Source organism: Neofelis nebulosa, chromosome 5, assembly GCF_028018385.1.
Source record: "Neofelis nebulosa isolate mNeoNeb1 chromosome 5, mNeoNeb1.pri, whole genome shotgun sequence".
NCBI classification, from domain to species: domain Eukaryota; kingdom Metazoa; phylum Chordata; class Mammalia; order Carnivora; family Felidae; genus Neofelis; species Neofelis nebulosa.
This window is the reverse complement of record NC_080786.1, coordinates 41,483,540-41,500,091: the sequence shown is the minus strand read 5'-3', so window position 1 is coordinate 41,500,091 and position 16,552 is coordinate 41,483,540. Positions and strand designations below refer to the sequence as shown.

At 34.1% G+C, this 16,552-nt stretch overlaps 1 protein-coding gene across 1 annotated transcript in view; it reads left to right on the top strand.

Annotated features, from left to right (window-relative positions):
• LOC131511974 (phospholipid scramblase 2-like) overlaps nt 1-14,884 on the top strand; it is a 31,983-nt gene extending 17,099 nt beyond the window's left edge. Inside the window, exons 3-7 of the mRNA XM_058730145.1 lie at nt 157-199; nt 3,385-3,605; nt 5,705-5,866; nt 9,971-10,132; nt 14,783-14,884. Of these exons, the coding sequence (XP_058586128.1) occupies nt 157-199; nt 3,385-3,605; nt 5,705-5,866; nt 9,971-10,132; nt 14,783-14,812 (618 nt within the window). The 3' untranslated portion in view covers nt 14,813-14,884. The remainder of the gene's footprint in view (nt 1-156; nt 200-3,384; nt 3,606-5,704; nt 5,867-9,970; nt 10,133-14,782) is intronic.
• The last annotated feature ends 1,668 nt before the right edge of the window (nt 14,885-16,552 follow it).

The window sequence follows — 16,552 nt, the reverse complement described above, 5'->3', positions numbered from 1 at the left end:
GTATATAACATTTGACAGAAAATAGAGAGATGTCAATAATAGGTCAATTACTTTAAATGTCCTAAATATAGGTACTAACGTATATGTTTATTGGTAGGTACTTTAAGTTTAATTTAATTACTTCATACTACCTATCTTTATTTCCTACTCTATTAGATAAATCAGTTACTAGTGTGTCAACGTTTCGATCTTCTGGAAGGTATGTACCAAACACACAGATATATTCACTCTTGAATGTATAACTTGTGCTGTAGCTCAGCCACTCCCTCCCTATACATTAAAATGCCTCATGTGACTGGGCAAAAAGAAACCTTGAAATATGATGAGAATATACAGAAGTCCATAGTCAATGATAGATAAATACAATAGTAGTCTTCTCATGGAAAAGGACAAAGGTATTGGCTCCAGATCACTCCTAAAAATTCTAGTCTGCACTTTTAGTCCTGCTAAACAGTAGGTCTATTTCCTGAAAGAGTCTTCCCATCCTAAATTCCTCAAATACAGGTATTTCAGAGAAGCAGTGATTGCAGATCCTTCAGGAATTCTGCTAGGAGAAGCAGAATCCAGGTAAGTTTCTGGGCAGTTCAATTCCACTCCCAAGCCTGAGAAATTGTTCTTTAGAATGCAACCGTTTACCTCTATCTCCTCAACTTAGTACAAGTATTTGTTTCAAGTACATGAGGCTATGATACATGTAAATAAAATTAAATCAGTGTTTAGTTAAAAAAAATTATCATCATTGTGACTCTTTGTATTCACGTTAGAGAATCTAAGACTAAAATAGACATTTATGGTTTGGTTTTATTCACAAAAACTTTTCAATTTTGGCATTCAAAAATGAATGTTTTCTTTGTTTTTTTTCCTGCTGCCCTGCACTAAATGACTCATTTTATGAATGACCATTTATTCCAGAATGCCCACTGAACACCTATAATGAACAGGACACAATGGTAGCCATTTGAGAAAATCAAAGAGTCAGACCTGGGCTTTCCCTGAAATGTGGATGAATATACTTAAATAAAATACATAGTATGGAGCCATAAAATTAATGAGAGAAGGAAAAACCAATTGTGAGAATTTATAGAACAGAAAAAGCCACAGTTATAATTTATAGTACTTATAATACTTAACAATTTAAGTAGTCACAGAAATAGCAAAAATATTGAGAAAAATCTAACCATCTATGTTATAGGGAACTAATTTTCCAAACTACTTATTCTCAAAGTATGGTTGCCAGACCACCAGCATCAACATCATCTGGGAACATGTTGGAAATCAAGTTCCCAAGCTTCATCACAGACCTACTAAATCACAAAATCTAGAGGTGGGGTTCCACTACCTGTGTTTTAGCAAGACCTTGAGATGGTTCTGATGCAGGCTAAAAATTGCTCTAAATGATACATTCATATAATTTAACATTGTGCATTTATTTAAAAGAATGAGACAGCTCTACAGAATTGTCAGGAATAGCTCCAAGATATATTGCTAAGTATCAAAAACAATTACAAAGTAGTGCATATAATAATGTGTGTGTGTATGTGTGTGTGTGCATTTAAAAATTTTTTAATTTTAAAATTAAAAAATTTTTAAAATTCGTGCCATGCCTATGTAATTCCTACTCATAAGAAGAAATTAAATTTAAAAGGCAGTCAAAATACTTTTTCATCAATACTGAATCAGGATTTATCTTTGAATATTAAATAAAAATGAATATCTTTTAAATGTTTTTGTAATATGAAAACAATTATGTTCATAGGCCACCAAAATCATTAAAAAATGAGGAAATTCTGTAAATACCTGTTTCCAAGGTTAACATTAAAATGAAATGCTAAATGTATAAACACACTCATTCAAGAACATCTGAAATTTTAATAAAAGGTAGGAAAAAACATCATCCTTGTACAACTACTGCTATATTTCCTTTGGAGGATTTTTAAAAATATTCCTTTGATGAATTTTTTAAATCACTTTTAATCATTGTCCATGCAATTTTTTTAGAGTTATTCACTTAATGGGTTTTTTTTTTGGTTTTATTTATCTTAAAACCCAACATTTTTTTTTTTTTTTAGATTTCAAGGTTTTATTTAAATTCTACTTAGTTAACATACATGGTGAATTGGTTTCAGACATAGAATTTAGTGATTCATCACTTACATGTAACAGCCACTGCTCATCACAACTAGTGCCCTCCATAATACCCATCACCCATTTAGCCCATCCCCCCACCTACTTGCCTCCATCAACCCTCAATTTGTTCTCTATAGTTAAGAGTTTCTTATGGTTTGCTTCCCTCTTTCTTTTTGTTGCTCTTTCCCTTATGTTCATCTGCTTTGTTTCTTAAATTGTAATACGAGTGAAATCATATGGTATTTGTCTTTATCTGAGTCACTTATTTCACTTAGCATAAGAAACTCTAGCTCCATCCGTGTCATTGAAAATGGCAAGATTTCATTCTTTTTGATGGCTGAGTAATATTCCATTGTATATACACACCACATCTTGTTTATTCATTCATCAGTTGATAGACACTTAGGCTTTTCCCATAGTTTGGCTATTGTTGTTAATGCTGCCATAAGCATTGGGGTGCATGTGCCCCTTCAAATCAGTATTTTCCTATCCTTTAGGTAAATGCCCAGGAGTGCAATTGCTGGGTCATAGGTCGTTCTATTTTTAACTTTTTCAGGACCCTCCATACTTAAAACCCAACATTTTTAAAAGCAACACAATAATCCTCAAAGGGGATACTATTATTGCCTCTTGTTGGGTATTTACTTTGTTTCTTTGTTTCCATTTTACTTTTCTAAGTAGGGCAGAAGTGAACATTTGGTATAGAAATCACTTAAACAAATTTAGGACTGTTTTTTCTGTATGATCACAGAAGTAAAATTATTAGGACAAAAGATAACATTTCCATTTGCTTGCAAAAGAGATGAATTTAATTATTATCTTATGTGGATAATATATAAAAGTGCTTACTGTCTCCAGTTTAGCATCAGTAAAATATTTTTTCTTGGGTTCTACTATCCAGATTAAAGACTGAATGTCTTTTTCATATCCTCAGGAAGAAAAAGATGAAGAGGAATAACATTTAACATAATTCAAAACATAATAGTAACATGACAGTAAATAGAGTTTTAATTTCTCAGAAATTCAAAAATGATTAAAAAAAAAAAAAGCTATTATGGAATTTTAGCAGTGAAAGGGACCAGAGAGTAGCTATATCTGTTTTAGTTTTTTAAGGCAAAAATAAGACACCAATGAAGATAAGTGACTTAGAGTCAAGTAATTTATTACCAAACCTAAGTTGCATATTTGAAGGTAATTTAATAGGCAATTTACATGTCTCCCATCACTAATAAAACACCACATTGTTTCATTCTTTAGTTCTCGGTTGTTTTGCAACTAGTAAAAAATATGAAGTCATGAACAATCAAGGACACAGAATTTATTATGCAGAAGAAAGAAGTAATTGTTTCCTCCAATATCTCTGTGGACCTTCAAGACCTTTTACCATGACAATTTATGATAATGTAGGCCGTGATGTCATTACTATGCATAGAACTCTAAGAAGTAGCTGTTGCTGGAGAAACTGCTATGTACAAAAGGTCAGTAAATATCGTTTTTACATGATTGAGATTGTATCTGAATTCTTTCAAAAAAGCCTCAACACTGAGCAGTATGTTACAACATTGGGTTTGGCTACACAAAATTTTCCAGAATGAAATATGTTAGAGAATTATGTATTTGTACCACACACCTGTAGAGTGAGAATAATACACAATACTGTAAATATTTTTCAGGCAATGAAGATCACAAGATCTTTATTATCAAAGTTTTCTATTCTAAAATAGGGTGGTTTTTATTTGCATATTTCTGCATGTACTTCTCAGCCTTTGAATGGAGTGTCAATGAATTAGGGGCTGTGAAGTCTCATCCCATTTTCAGCTGTGTTTCTCAGACTGGTCCCTTGAGCTTTCACTGAGTGGGATCCCTTTCTTTCCTTTCTTGTTAGTGATATCTGGATTCCTAGGATCTCAGGAATATCTTGTTGTTGTCACTTGTCTCACTACATCCACTTGTATTTTGAGATGTGGAGCTATAATTTTTGCATCTACTTTTGATAAAGAATTTGACAGTGGTTTTGTTTGTTTGGCTATCATACTTGTCCTGTCCTTTTCTCTGAGAGTTTTGAGAAGATTCATAAGCTACATCACCACTGCCACCTTCTTGACTTAGCAGTCTGAGGAATACTTATACATGGTGAGAGAGAGAGAGAGAGAGAGAGAGAGAGAGAGAGAGAGAGAGAAAAGAAGGAAGGAAGGAAGGAAGGAAGGAAGGAAGGAAGGAAGGAAGGAAGGAAGGAAAGAAGGAAGGAAGGGAGGAAGAAGGAAGGAAGGAAGAAAAAAAAGAGAGAGAGAAAGAAAAAATTATATTCCAGAGAAACAATGCCTCTCAAACTCTCGTTTCTTTTTTTTTTTTTTTTTCAAACTCTTGTTTCTTAGGCCACCTGTATTCTTCTTCAGAAAGAACTAGTATTACAAGTTTATTCTACCGGCATTATTCTATGAATATTTGTGTAATATGCACATATGTATGCCATACATGTGTCTTTTTAACAAAATTGGCAGATATTCTTCTCTAATTTTTTTTTTTTTTTTTACATTTTTTATTTATTTTGGGGACAGAGAGAGACAGAGCATGAACGGGGGAGGGGCAGAGAGAGAGGGAGACACAGAATCGGAAACAGGCTCCAGGCTCCGAGCCATCAGCCCAGAGCCCGACGCGGGGCACGAACCCACGGACCGCGAGATTGTGACCTGGCTGAAGTCGGATGCTTAACCGACTGCGCCACCCAGGCGCCCCTCTTCTCTAATTTTTTAACACAAAACACTGTAACTTGAAGATTACATCAGTATGTACAGAGCTTCCTCCACACTTAAAAATGCTTGGATAATAACCCATCGTGTAGATGGTACACCATAATTTATACAACCAATCTCTGAACTGGGCTTTACTTTAAAAAATTTTTTTAATGTTTATTTATTTTTTGAGAGCGAGAGACAGACAGAGCACGAGAGGGGGAGGAGCAGAGAGAGAGAGAGGGAGACACAGAATCTGAAACAGGCTCCAGGCTCCGAGCTGTCAGCACAGAACTCAACACAGGGCTGGAACTCACCAACCATGAGATCACGACCTAAGGTGCTTAAACAACTGAGCCACCCAGTCGCCCTGAACTGGGCGTTAAATCACAATCAACTTAAAGTGCTTTAGTGAATTCAAATTTACATTTGCATAGAGGGACAAAAGTCCTTCACATATTGGTAATAGAACAGTTGTTGGTGTGACTGGGGTTTAAGACATGTCTCATGAGCATGGCAATTTAAAAAGTGATCTTCATAAACACCTAAAAAATGTTATTATCCCCCTTTTGCAAATGGAAAATGAGTTACAGAGAGTTTAGGGACATGTCCACATTTCATGTAGTAAATGAACAGCAGCATCAGGTCTCAATTTGGGGGTTTCAATATCTACATCCTAGTTTTTTTTCACTTCCACGTCCATTCCCAAACATAGGGCATGTTTTAAACACAGAAAGTTCTGTTCACATATACAAAACACTAATAGGTAGCATATAACTAATTTGCTGCTTACAAATCAAAATAAATCTCATTTGACCAATACTACATTTCTCAATCTTTTGTAGCTAAAAGTTGAAGCTCCTCCTGGTGAAAAAATTGGATATGTGTATCAATACTTTCACCCATTTTTGCCAAAGTTTAAAATAAAAAATGAGAATAAGGAGGATGTAATGAAAATTAGAGGGCCATGTATGCTTTCCAGCTGTCTCAAGGATCTAGATTTTAATGTGAGTATTATAAGATAATCATGTTCAAATTAGTTGTTTGACTATTTTCTAATATATTAATAAATCTGATTAAAATAAGATAAAAATGTTATCATGATGTTATAACTATTTGACTATTTTTTAAATTGAGTTTCTAACACATAGTTTCCTTGCTTCATTGAGGCTTACACACTTGTGATTATAAGCCATCTTTTTTTAAGTTTTCTTTTATTTTTTTTTAACATTTATTCACTTTTGAGAGATACAGAGAGAGAGAGAGAAAGAGAGAGAGAGTTCAAGCAGGGGAAGGGCAGAGAGAGAGGGAGACACAGAATCTGAAGCAGGCTCCAGGCTCTGAGCTGTCAGCACAGAGCCTGACGCAGGACTTGAACTCATGGACTGTGAGATCACAACCTGAGCCAAAGTCAGATGCTCAACCGACTGAGCCACCCAGGTGCCCATAGGGCATCTTTTTAAGCTGTATTTCAAGTATGTAGTTATTAAACAAGTATGGTATTTAATATTTTAAGGAGTAGTGAAAGAGAAAATTAAGCTTTATTGCAATGAACAATGACATAAATTGGGCATTAATTATAAATTTTAAATAATATAATAAATAAGTTATATATAAATGTTATATAAATATTTATGTTAATTTTTATAAAATTCTGAAACTCTTATGATACAATTTTGTTAAATTTTTATGTGTTTACTGATACATTTCTCGGATTATGGCCAACATTCAGATAATAATTTGGGAGGTTAACTAAAATACTAAAATACTAAATATAGTTAACAAAACTAAGCAACCGGCTAACTACACTTAGTTAAATCTGGTTTCCTAAGCAACATTCCTAAGCAATATTCCTAAGAATACTGTTGGTTTGATAAAATATTTGATTGGAAAAAAGTATTCAGTCTTCTATTAAGGACATGTTTGCTTGTTTTTTTAATCTGAAATCATGTCTCCGTTTTTTTTCCTTCTCTAGAATTATGTTAATTCAGTTTAGTAATTACTGATCTGATTGGCACCTGCATGTACTGATTAAGTAAAACATATTTAAGCAAATGAATTATGACAATAACATGGTTAGTTTCAAAAATGAATAAAATGAACACACAGGATTCTACTCTTTTGTATTTCAAGTTGAAAACCAATGGAACAGAGTGGCCTATGCATAAAACTCTAGAAGCCAAAGCTACAGTGGTTCATTATTAATGACATAAAAAAACAAAATGCTTTCCGTGTGTTGTTTTATATCTTACACGACATAATAAATCCTACCTTATTCAGATATCTTCGGAGCCTTCTCTAAGGTTTTGTATAAAATACTTCCTCTTTCTTCTAAGCGTGAAATAAAGTGATTTTATAGCTGGCACTCTTTGGGTAAACTCTAAGAATGAGCAAGAAAGGGAAGTACAATTCTGTGAAAAAGTCATGTTGTGAATGAATGTGGGCAGCCCTTTCAATACTTTTGGTTATGAAGAGTAGGAAAGAGATAAAGGAGGAATGAGTTACAGGACCAGGGACTATGGTAAGGGAAGTAAGCCATTCATCTTGGGTACAAAATTTAAGAAAGCACCAAAAAACTGAATAATTCAGGCAAATGATAACTTGAATATAATCTTTTTTAAAATCAATCTTTTTTAAAATTAAAATCATAATGCATATCCATTATGAACAAATTTATAAACAAAAATTTAAGACAGAAACTGACTATGCACTTGTGTGACTTATCTCACTGCTTTACCCTAATCCTATTCCTGGCTGAATGGGGCACAAGGTGGATAGGAAGGTATTTTTGAAAGGTATATCCTCAGCCTGTTTTGATTTTGAAGGAAAGGCTCCAAATGGGAGGGAAAGTGTGGAGAAACAGCAGATGTTAAATATTTGATGAATTCTGCTCTTACTTGGTATGGGACCTAATGCACATATAGGAAATAAGCCTCAAATGGGAGCAGAAATAGTTTATTCATCATATTCACCATAACAGGAAGTAGGGAGTGTTGGTATGGATACAATACTGTCTGTGTCCATTTGTATGTAGATATTTTTCAATATATATATATATATATATATATATATATATATATATATATATATACATACATGCACACACACACATATATTAATGTAAATGTATTTTCCTTATGACTTTCTTAAAAACATATTCTTTTCTTTACCTTACTTTGTTGTAAAAATATATATAGGAGGGGCACCTGCACGGCTCAGTCAGTTGAATGTCTGGCTCATGATTTTGGCTCAAGTCATGATCCCAGGGTCATGGGATTGTACCCCACATCAGGCTCCTCACTAGGCATGGAGGCTACTTAAGATTCCCTTCCCCTTGGGGCATGTGGGTGGCTCAGTCAGTTGAGCATCCAACTTTGGCCCAGGTCATGATCTCACAGTTTGTGGGTTCGAGCCATGCATCAGACTCTGTGCTGATGGCTCAGAGCCTGGAGCCTGCTTCGGATTCTGTGTCTCCCTCTCTCTCTGCCCCTCCCCCACTAGCACTCTGTCTCGGTCTCTCTGTCTGTCTCAAAAATAAACATTAAAAAAAAATTATCTTTCTCTCTGCTCTACTCCCCCACATGTGCACACTATCTCTTTTTAAAATAAAAAAAATACAGTATATGATATATATAACATACAAAATATATGTTAATTGACTATTCATGTTATTAGAGAAGATGACGTTCTAGGAATTAGTAAGTTCCTGTCAAGTAGTTTCCATTTTCTTTGCAATGTAAAATATAAGATATTAGGCTAAGGATGAGGGAGAGTGGCATTGCCAGTTAGTTACGAAAACGCTGGAGAAATTTTGACAAGATTACACAAAACTCTTCCATATCTTTCTTTTCCCAAATTCCTTAATGTTACTTACAAGGCTATGTACGATCTATCTCTGCATACCTCTCTTTTCTCATTTTCTGCAACTAGCCCCATTCTCCACTTTGCTCCAGCCCCTCCCAACTCAGGGCCTTTTCACATGTTGCTGACTCTCTCACTACTACCCTGATCACTAATTCCTATTGATCCTCTAAGTCTCAACTTAAATGGTGCTTTCCCTAAGAGGCTTCCTGTAAAATCACCACCCCCCCAATTCTTTAAGCCTGCCTATTATCTCCCAACTGTATTCCATTACATCAGCCTGCCTTTTCCTCCATGGCATTCATTACCAGACAAGTAGTAGGAGTTATCAGAGATAAATTTATTTTCTTATATAAATATTATCTTATATGAATATCTCTTATATTGAGAAATAAATATTAGTTGGTATGAGAAGTGATGCTCTAGGGAATTTAGATAAGTAGGGAGAAAAGGGGATGAGAAAGTGTAGAGGGATTCAGAAAATTAAGATCTCAATAAAGAGCTAACTGTGTAAAACAGATGAAAAACTAGTGGTTTTCATTTAAAGTTAAATTGATTCTCAAGTCAAATTTAAGCAATTATATTTATTAAGCATATATATTGATATAATTTATATGTCATATAAAGTTATCACATATAAAATACCATATGTATCATATACAGCTGACCTTTGAACAACACAGGTTTAAAATGCACAGGTCCACTTATATGCAGATTTTTGCCAATAAATATATGTACAGTAGTGTAAGGATATTTTCTATTCCTTATGATTTTCTTAATAACATTTTCTTTTTTCTAGCTTATTTTATTGTAAGAATACAGTATATAATACATATAACATAAAATATATATTAATTTTGTTATCAGTATGACTTCTTGTCAATAGTAGGCTATTAGTGGTTAAGGTTTTGGGGAATCCGTTGTTATACACAGATTTTCAACTGCCCAGGGGTCTTAGCACCTCTAACCCCTGTGTTATTCAAGGGTAGACTGTATAATCAGTTGTGTACAATAATTTGAACATCTTCTTTTAGATAGATATTGTCTGTAGGTGTTTTTCCAAGTTATTATGTGTCATATTGCACATTCTATTTATTGCAGGAAACGACCAACACGATTATAACTCATATGGGTTATATTTAATTACTAAAATCGAGATAGGAATACCTATTTTTATTTCAGATCTTTCATCTAAGATTATATATATACATACATACATACATACATATATATATATTTTTTTCTTTTAGTTATTGTCTCTGGATGAAGAAATAGTTCTTGGCAAAATTTCAAAAAAATGGGCTGGATTTATGAGGGAACTATTCACCAATGCTGATAAATTTGGAATCCAGTTTCCATTGAATCTTGATGTTAAGATAAAAGCACTGATGCTTGGAGCAAGTTTCCTCATTGTGAGGCTATTTTTATTTTATTTAGCTTAAAATCATATTTTTTGAGATTACCATTGCACCTTTGCTAATATGTTTGCTCAAATCTAGATTGACCACAAATTGTAGTTTTTGGTCTAGTTTTAAGTCCCCAAAATCATATCATGGATTTAGTTTTCCCATTGCAAAGGGTGTAAAAGCTAGAGTGTCCTGTAAACATGATCACTAAAGTTGAAATCCTTGATGAAAAATAAGACTAAATTGCTAAAAATAGGAACAAAATGGCTTGTTCATTGTAACTTACTGTTATTTCCTACAATTTAAAAATGTTATGTTTCTTTTTGTAATCACTGTTAATTTGGAAACTACAGATATGTAGACATTTTAAGAAGGAAAATATTGCTCTTGATTATATTAGGGTTTTTGGAGCCAAATGAACATAAGAAATTACCTTCATTCTCTAAATATTATGAAATGATAAAAAATGGCAAGAGACATATGCAGGTCTGGGTCACACAATGCCTCATAAATAGTATTAAAAATTTGGAGAAACAGAAAAAAAAACAGATTAAGTAGTAGATTGAATACAACTGAAGAAAAAGGGAACAAAGAAATGCAGTAGAGAAAATGATTCATAAGGTAGTAGAAAGACAAATCAATATGAAAATCAAGAGTTCCAAATAAGATAGGAGAACAGGTAACTCCTAAAAAAAATTGCAGAACCAAGAAATATGAACTCAGTGATACATAAAGGACAAATATCCTAAGTAATATAATTTAAGATTAACATCTAAATATAGATGTTAATAGTGAAGCAGAATAGCAAAGAAAAATAAGTAACCACAAAGTAACCACAAAGACAAATCACCTGCAAGCAATGAGACTGACAACTGACTTCTCAACAGAAATAGTGGAAGCCAGAAGACTGCAGAATGGTATCTTCAAGGTACTGATTAAAAAACAATCTTGGGGGGCGCCTGGGTGGCTCAGTCGGTTAAGCGTCCGACTTCGGCTCAGGTCACAATCTCGCGGTATGTGAGTTCGAGCCCCACATCGGGCTCTGTGCTGACTGCTCAGAGTCTGGAGCCCGTTTCAGTTTCTGTGTCTCCCTCTCTCTCTGACCCTCCCCCGTTCATGCTCTGTCTCTCTCTATCTCAAAAATAAATAAATGTTAAAAAAAAAAAAAATTAAAAAAAAAAAAAAAAAAAACAATCTTGGGACACCTGGGTGGCTCAGTGGTTAAGGTCCGACTTTGGCTCAGGTCACGATCTCGCAGTTTGTGGGTTTGAGCCCTGCATCGGGCTCTGTGCTGGCAGTTCAGAGCCTGGAGCCTGATTCTGATTCTGTGTCTCCCTCTCTCTGCCCCTCCCCCACTCACGCTCCCTCCCTCTCTCTCTCTCTAAATAAACATTAAAAAAAAAATCTTAACTCTCACATTCTATTTTCTTCAAGACTATCTTAAAGATGAAAGTAAAATAAGTAAATTTGCATATCAAGAAACCCAGATTTTTACAACACCTATATTATTGTAAAGTGTATACAACACTTCAGGAAGAAGGAGCATGCTCTGAAAACGATCATCTGAGGTTCAATAACATTCATAAGCAAATAAAATGCTAGACACATTTGTTAACGTAAACATGTTTTTAAAAATAAAATAATAGCAAATATCTAATTTGTGAGGTCAAAAACACCCAAAACAAATACTAGCTAATAAAAATATATGAGTTATGAGAAGTTATTAGAATTAAAATGTTCTAAGGTCTTTGTATTGTTCAGGAGATAAGTTAAATGTGCATGTTAAAATGTCATGGGTAATGAGTAAAATAACAAAAAGACTGGAAATTTGAAACTAGTATAGAGGAAAAGTGGGAATAAAATACCAGAAAGCAAATAAACCACCAAACAAACAAAACCCACAGTGGGGGAAAAAGGAGAGAAAAGCATGGAGAAAGTTGGGGCAAAAAGAAATAGAAAATTGAAATGGTAGAAAATAATTATTCAGTTATATCAAGATATCAATTAAATATGTTCTATACAATTTTGTTTACAATATTCACAATAAATGTAAATGGGAAAAACTTGCAAGTTAAAAAATAGAAAGTGTTAGGTTAGATTTTTAACATTTTTTTTTTTTTACTATTTATTCACTTTTTGAGAGAAAGAGAGAGAGTGAGCATGAGTGGGGGAGGGGCAGAGAGAGAGGGAGACACAGAATCTGAAGCAGGCTACAGGCTCTGAGCTGTCAGCAGGGATCCTGATGTGGGGCTTGAACCCACCAACCACGAGATCATGACCTGAGCCAAAGTCAGATGCCCTACTGACTGAGCCACCCAGGAGCCCCTAATTATCCCCAGGTTCTTATTGGGTGACAAATCTAAATTAATGAAAAAAAATGTAAAGAAAGAAAATATGGGTAAATGTATAACAGAAAAATACTAACCACAAAAGCTAGTAAAGCTAATACAAAAAAAATTTATTTTATGACAAAAAAACATTAGGGACAGAGATCGAGAAGGTAACTACATTATAATAAAAATTCCATTCAAAAGAAATACAATAATTCTTGACTTTGTGCCCCTAAGATCAATGTTATACAATGTTTATCAATGTTTAACATTGAGAAAAATGTTATATTGTTAGAGAATGACAAGTTCATCATAGTGGGAAATTTATGCACCCCTTTCGATTTTTACTTGGTGTAGGAGACAGAAATGTAGTAAAATTATTTAAAATTTGACCCAAAAAAAGTAAGGTTGATTTAATGGATGCATGTAGAACTTTGTGTTAAACAAGTAGATAATATAAGTTGTTCTCAAAAAAAGGTTTTTACAAGAATTATTCTCATAATGGGCCAAGAAATAAGTCTCAACAAATTTCAGGGAACTGGTGTCACTTGGACCTTGGTGTCACAGCAAATAACATTAAATTAGAAATTGATTGGGGTGCCTGGGTGGCTTGGTCGGTTGAGCATCTGACTTCGGCTCAGGTCATGATCTCACCGTCCGTGAGTTTGAGCCTTGCGTCGGGCTCTGTGCTGACAGCTCAGAGCCTGGAGCCTGTTTTGGATTCTGTGTCTCCCTCTCTCTCTGCCCCTCCCCTGTTCATGCTCTGTTTCTCTCTGTCTCAAAAATAAATAAACATTAAAAACAAAAATTTAAATTAGAAATTGATAAAGATACACATTTTAAAATATTTTGTATATATAGAAATGTGTACATAACTCAGGGGTAAAAAGTAACACATAATAAAATTTCAAAATATATCAAAATGTATACTAAAATATTACACACCAAATCTTTTGGGATGCAAGTAAAGTTAAAGAGCAATGTATAACTGTAAATACTTGCTAAAGAAAAGAAGAAAAGTGGAAAATTAATGAGCTAACTTTCATCTCTAAAAGGTTTGTAAAAGAACAGAACAAACCCAGACCAAACACAAGGAAGGAGATGGTGAATTATTGACCAAAGATAAATGAACAAACAGCACCCACCCGTGGTCTCTAGATGGAAAGAATTTTTAAAGTAAATAAATCACAAAGTAACAAACTACTAAATTATAATACCTTAAACTTCTGTACCTTAAAATAAATTATAATATTAAATATTTAATAGCAAACAATAAAGGAAATATGTACTTCAAATATGACCAAGGAATAAATAATATCCTTATATTAATATAAATTTTATTTAAATGAGAAAAAAATATCAAATTCCCAACAGAAATGGAAAAGGAATATAAAAAATAATTCATACAACCACTAAACAGAGAATACAAATAACCAATAATCATAAGAAAATGTTTTCAAAAACATATGAAGAGAAGCAAAAAAAGAAAACAATGAAATACCCCTTTTCATTTTTTCTAATGACAAAGTCTCAATGCTGATGAAAGTTTAGGAAATCAGGCAGTCATGAGCTACAGGTACAATTTTGGGGAACAAACTGAAAACATCCATTAAAAATTTTTTTTGCATTAAAATTTTTAATGTTCATATATTTCATATGCTTTACTTTCTTCTAAAAAACTAATACAAATGCAGAAAAATAATTATGTGTACTCTAGTAAATAGCAATGTATATTCTATGTAGCAAACATCACTCTAATAAATTAAAAAGCTAAAACAACCTAAAATATACAGTATGAGATTTATTAAAAACACATTATGAGACATCTCTAAAACAGAACGTTAAAGACAAACTAAACGTTCAATAAATGAACTTTAATGGCATGAATACTCAGAATATATTATGCAGTAAAAATAATAGGTTATAAGCATATTATTATACCAATTGTGCATGTCTGGAAAGACTTTGAATCAAAATATTAGTGGTAGTTTTGCAAGGATTGGAAATACAACTTTTTCCCTTCTCTATTCCTACACTTTTTTATATTAAGTATACATGATGAAAAAATATACAAAAAATGAAGTAGAATTAATTGCTGTTCTCTAAGGGCCTTTATATTCAAATTTATTATTTTGGTGTGTTTGAGAGTAGACAAATATTCTTATTCCCTTAGAAGTTGCTTTCTTCTAGGTCTGATTCTCAGAATTCTCCTTTAATAGGTTTTATAATCACGTTATTATAACACAGGACCCTAAAATCACTCTCATGTCTAAGGCCTGCACCTTAAAAACCAACCTAATTACATTCCTTTTTCATTTTATTCTAGGACTACATGTACTTTGAACACTGGCCATAAGTTTTGCCAGCTTTCAGCAAAATTAAACAACTTTCACTGAGAATATTTAAATAAAGTTTTATTTCACTATAATTATTTGTATAAATTTCTTCTGCATAATAAACCACACCACAATTTAGGAACTTGAAGCGATCATTTTATTTAGCCCAGGATTCTGCTGTACAGTTCTCCAGGTCAAGACCTTGTTCACTCTTGCGTGTACATTCAGTTAACAGATTGCTTGGGGACTGTCTCATCCCAGGTGGCCTCATTCATATGTTGTCCGAGACAATAGAAGCACCAAGCCTCATATTTTACATCATCTAGGAGGCTAGCCAAAGCTTCTACACATGATGACTAACTCTGTTACAAAGGCATCAGGAACGCAAGCTCAATGTTCAAGCTCATTTCAAGCCTCTGCTTAAGTTATGCTTACTAATGTCCCATTGGACAAAGCAGGTCACACAGCCAAGTCCAGATTCAAGGAATGGAAAAATAGACTCAATTTCTTTATGGGAGTCACTGCAAAATGTTACTTATTTGCAGCACAATATATTATTGTGACATTGTATAATATCACAATTAACAGAACAGGTGATGTTTCTTGATTTATGTTTGTTATAGACTGAATGTTTGCGTTCCCCAAAATGCATATGTTGAAATCCCCAGTGTGATTGTATTTGATAATGGCCTTTGGGATATGGCTAGGTCATGAGAGTGGAGCCCTCATGACAATGGTGCCCTTTTACAAGAAGCACCAGAGAACTCCCCTGTGCTTTCACCATATAAAAATATAGCAAGTCACCAAACTCCACACCCAAAAAACAAATAATCCAGTGAAGAAATGGGCAGAAAACATGAATAGACACTTCTCTAAAGAAGACATCCAGATGGCCAACAGGCACATGAAAAGATGCTCAACGTCGCTCCTCATCAGGGAAATACAAATCAAAACCACACTCAGATATCACCTCACGCCAGTCAGAGTGGCCAAAATGAACAAATCAGGAGACTATAGACGCTGGAGAGGATGTGGAGAAACGGGAACCCTCTTGCACTGTTGGTGGGAATGCAAACTGGTGCAGCCACTCTGGAAAACAGTGTGGAGGTTCCTCAAAGAATTAAAAATAGACCTACCCTATGACACAGCAATAGCACTGCTAGGAATTTACCCAAGGGATACAGGAGTATTGATGCATAGGGGCACTTGTACTCCAATGTTTATAGCAGCACTCTCAACAATAGCCAAATTGCGGAAAAAGCCTAAATGTCCATCAACTGATGAATGGATAAAGAAATTGTGGTTTATATACACAATGGAGTACTACGTAGCAGTGAGAAAGAATGAAATATGGCCCTTTGTAGCAACGTGGATGGAACTGGAGAGTGTGATGCTAAGTGAAATAAGCCATACAGAGAAAGACAGATACCATATATTTTCACTCTTATGTGGATCCTGAGAAACTTAACAGAAACCCATGGGGGAGGGGAAGGAAAAAAAAAAAGAGGTTAGAGTGGGAGAGAGCCAAAGCATAAGAGACTGTTAAAAACTGAGAACAATCTGAGGGTAGATGGGGGGTGGGAGGGAGGGTAGGGTGGGTGATGGGTATTGAGGAGGGCACCTTTTGGGATGAGCACTGGGTGTTGTATGGAAACCAATTTGACAATAAATTTCATATATTAAAAAAAATAATAAAATAAAATAAATATATAGCAAGAAAACAGCCAACTATGAATCAGGAAGTGGACCCTTACCAGACA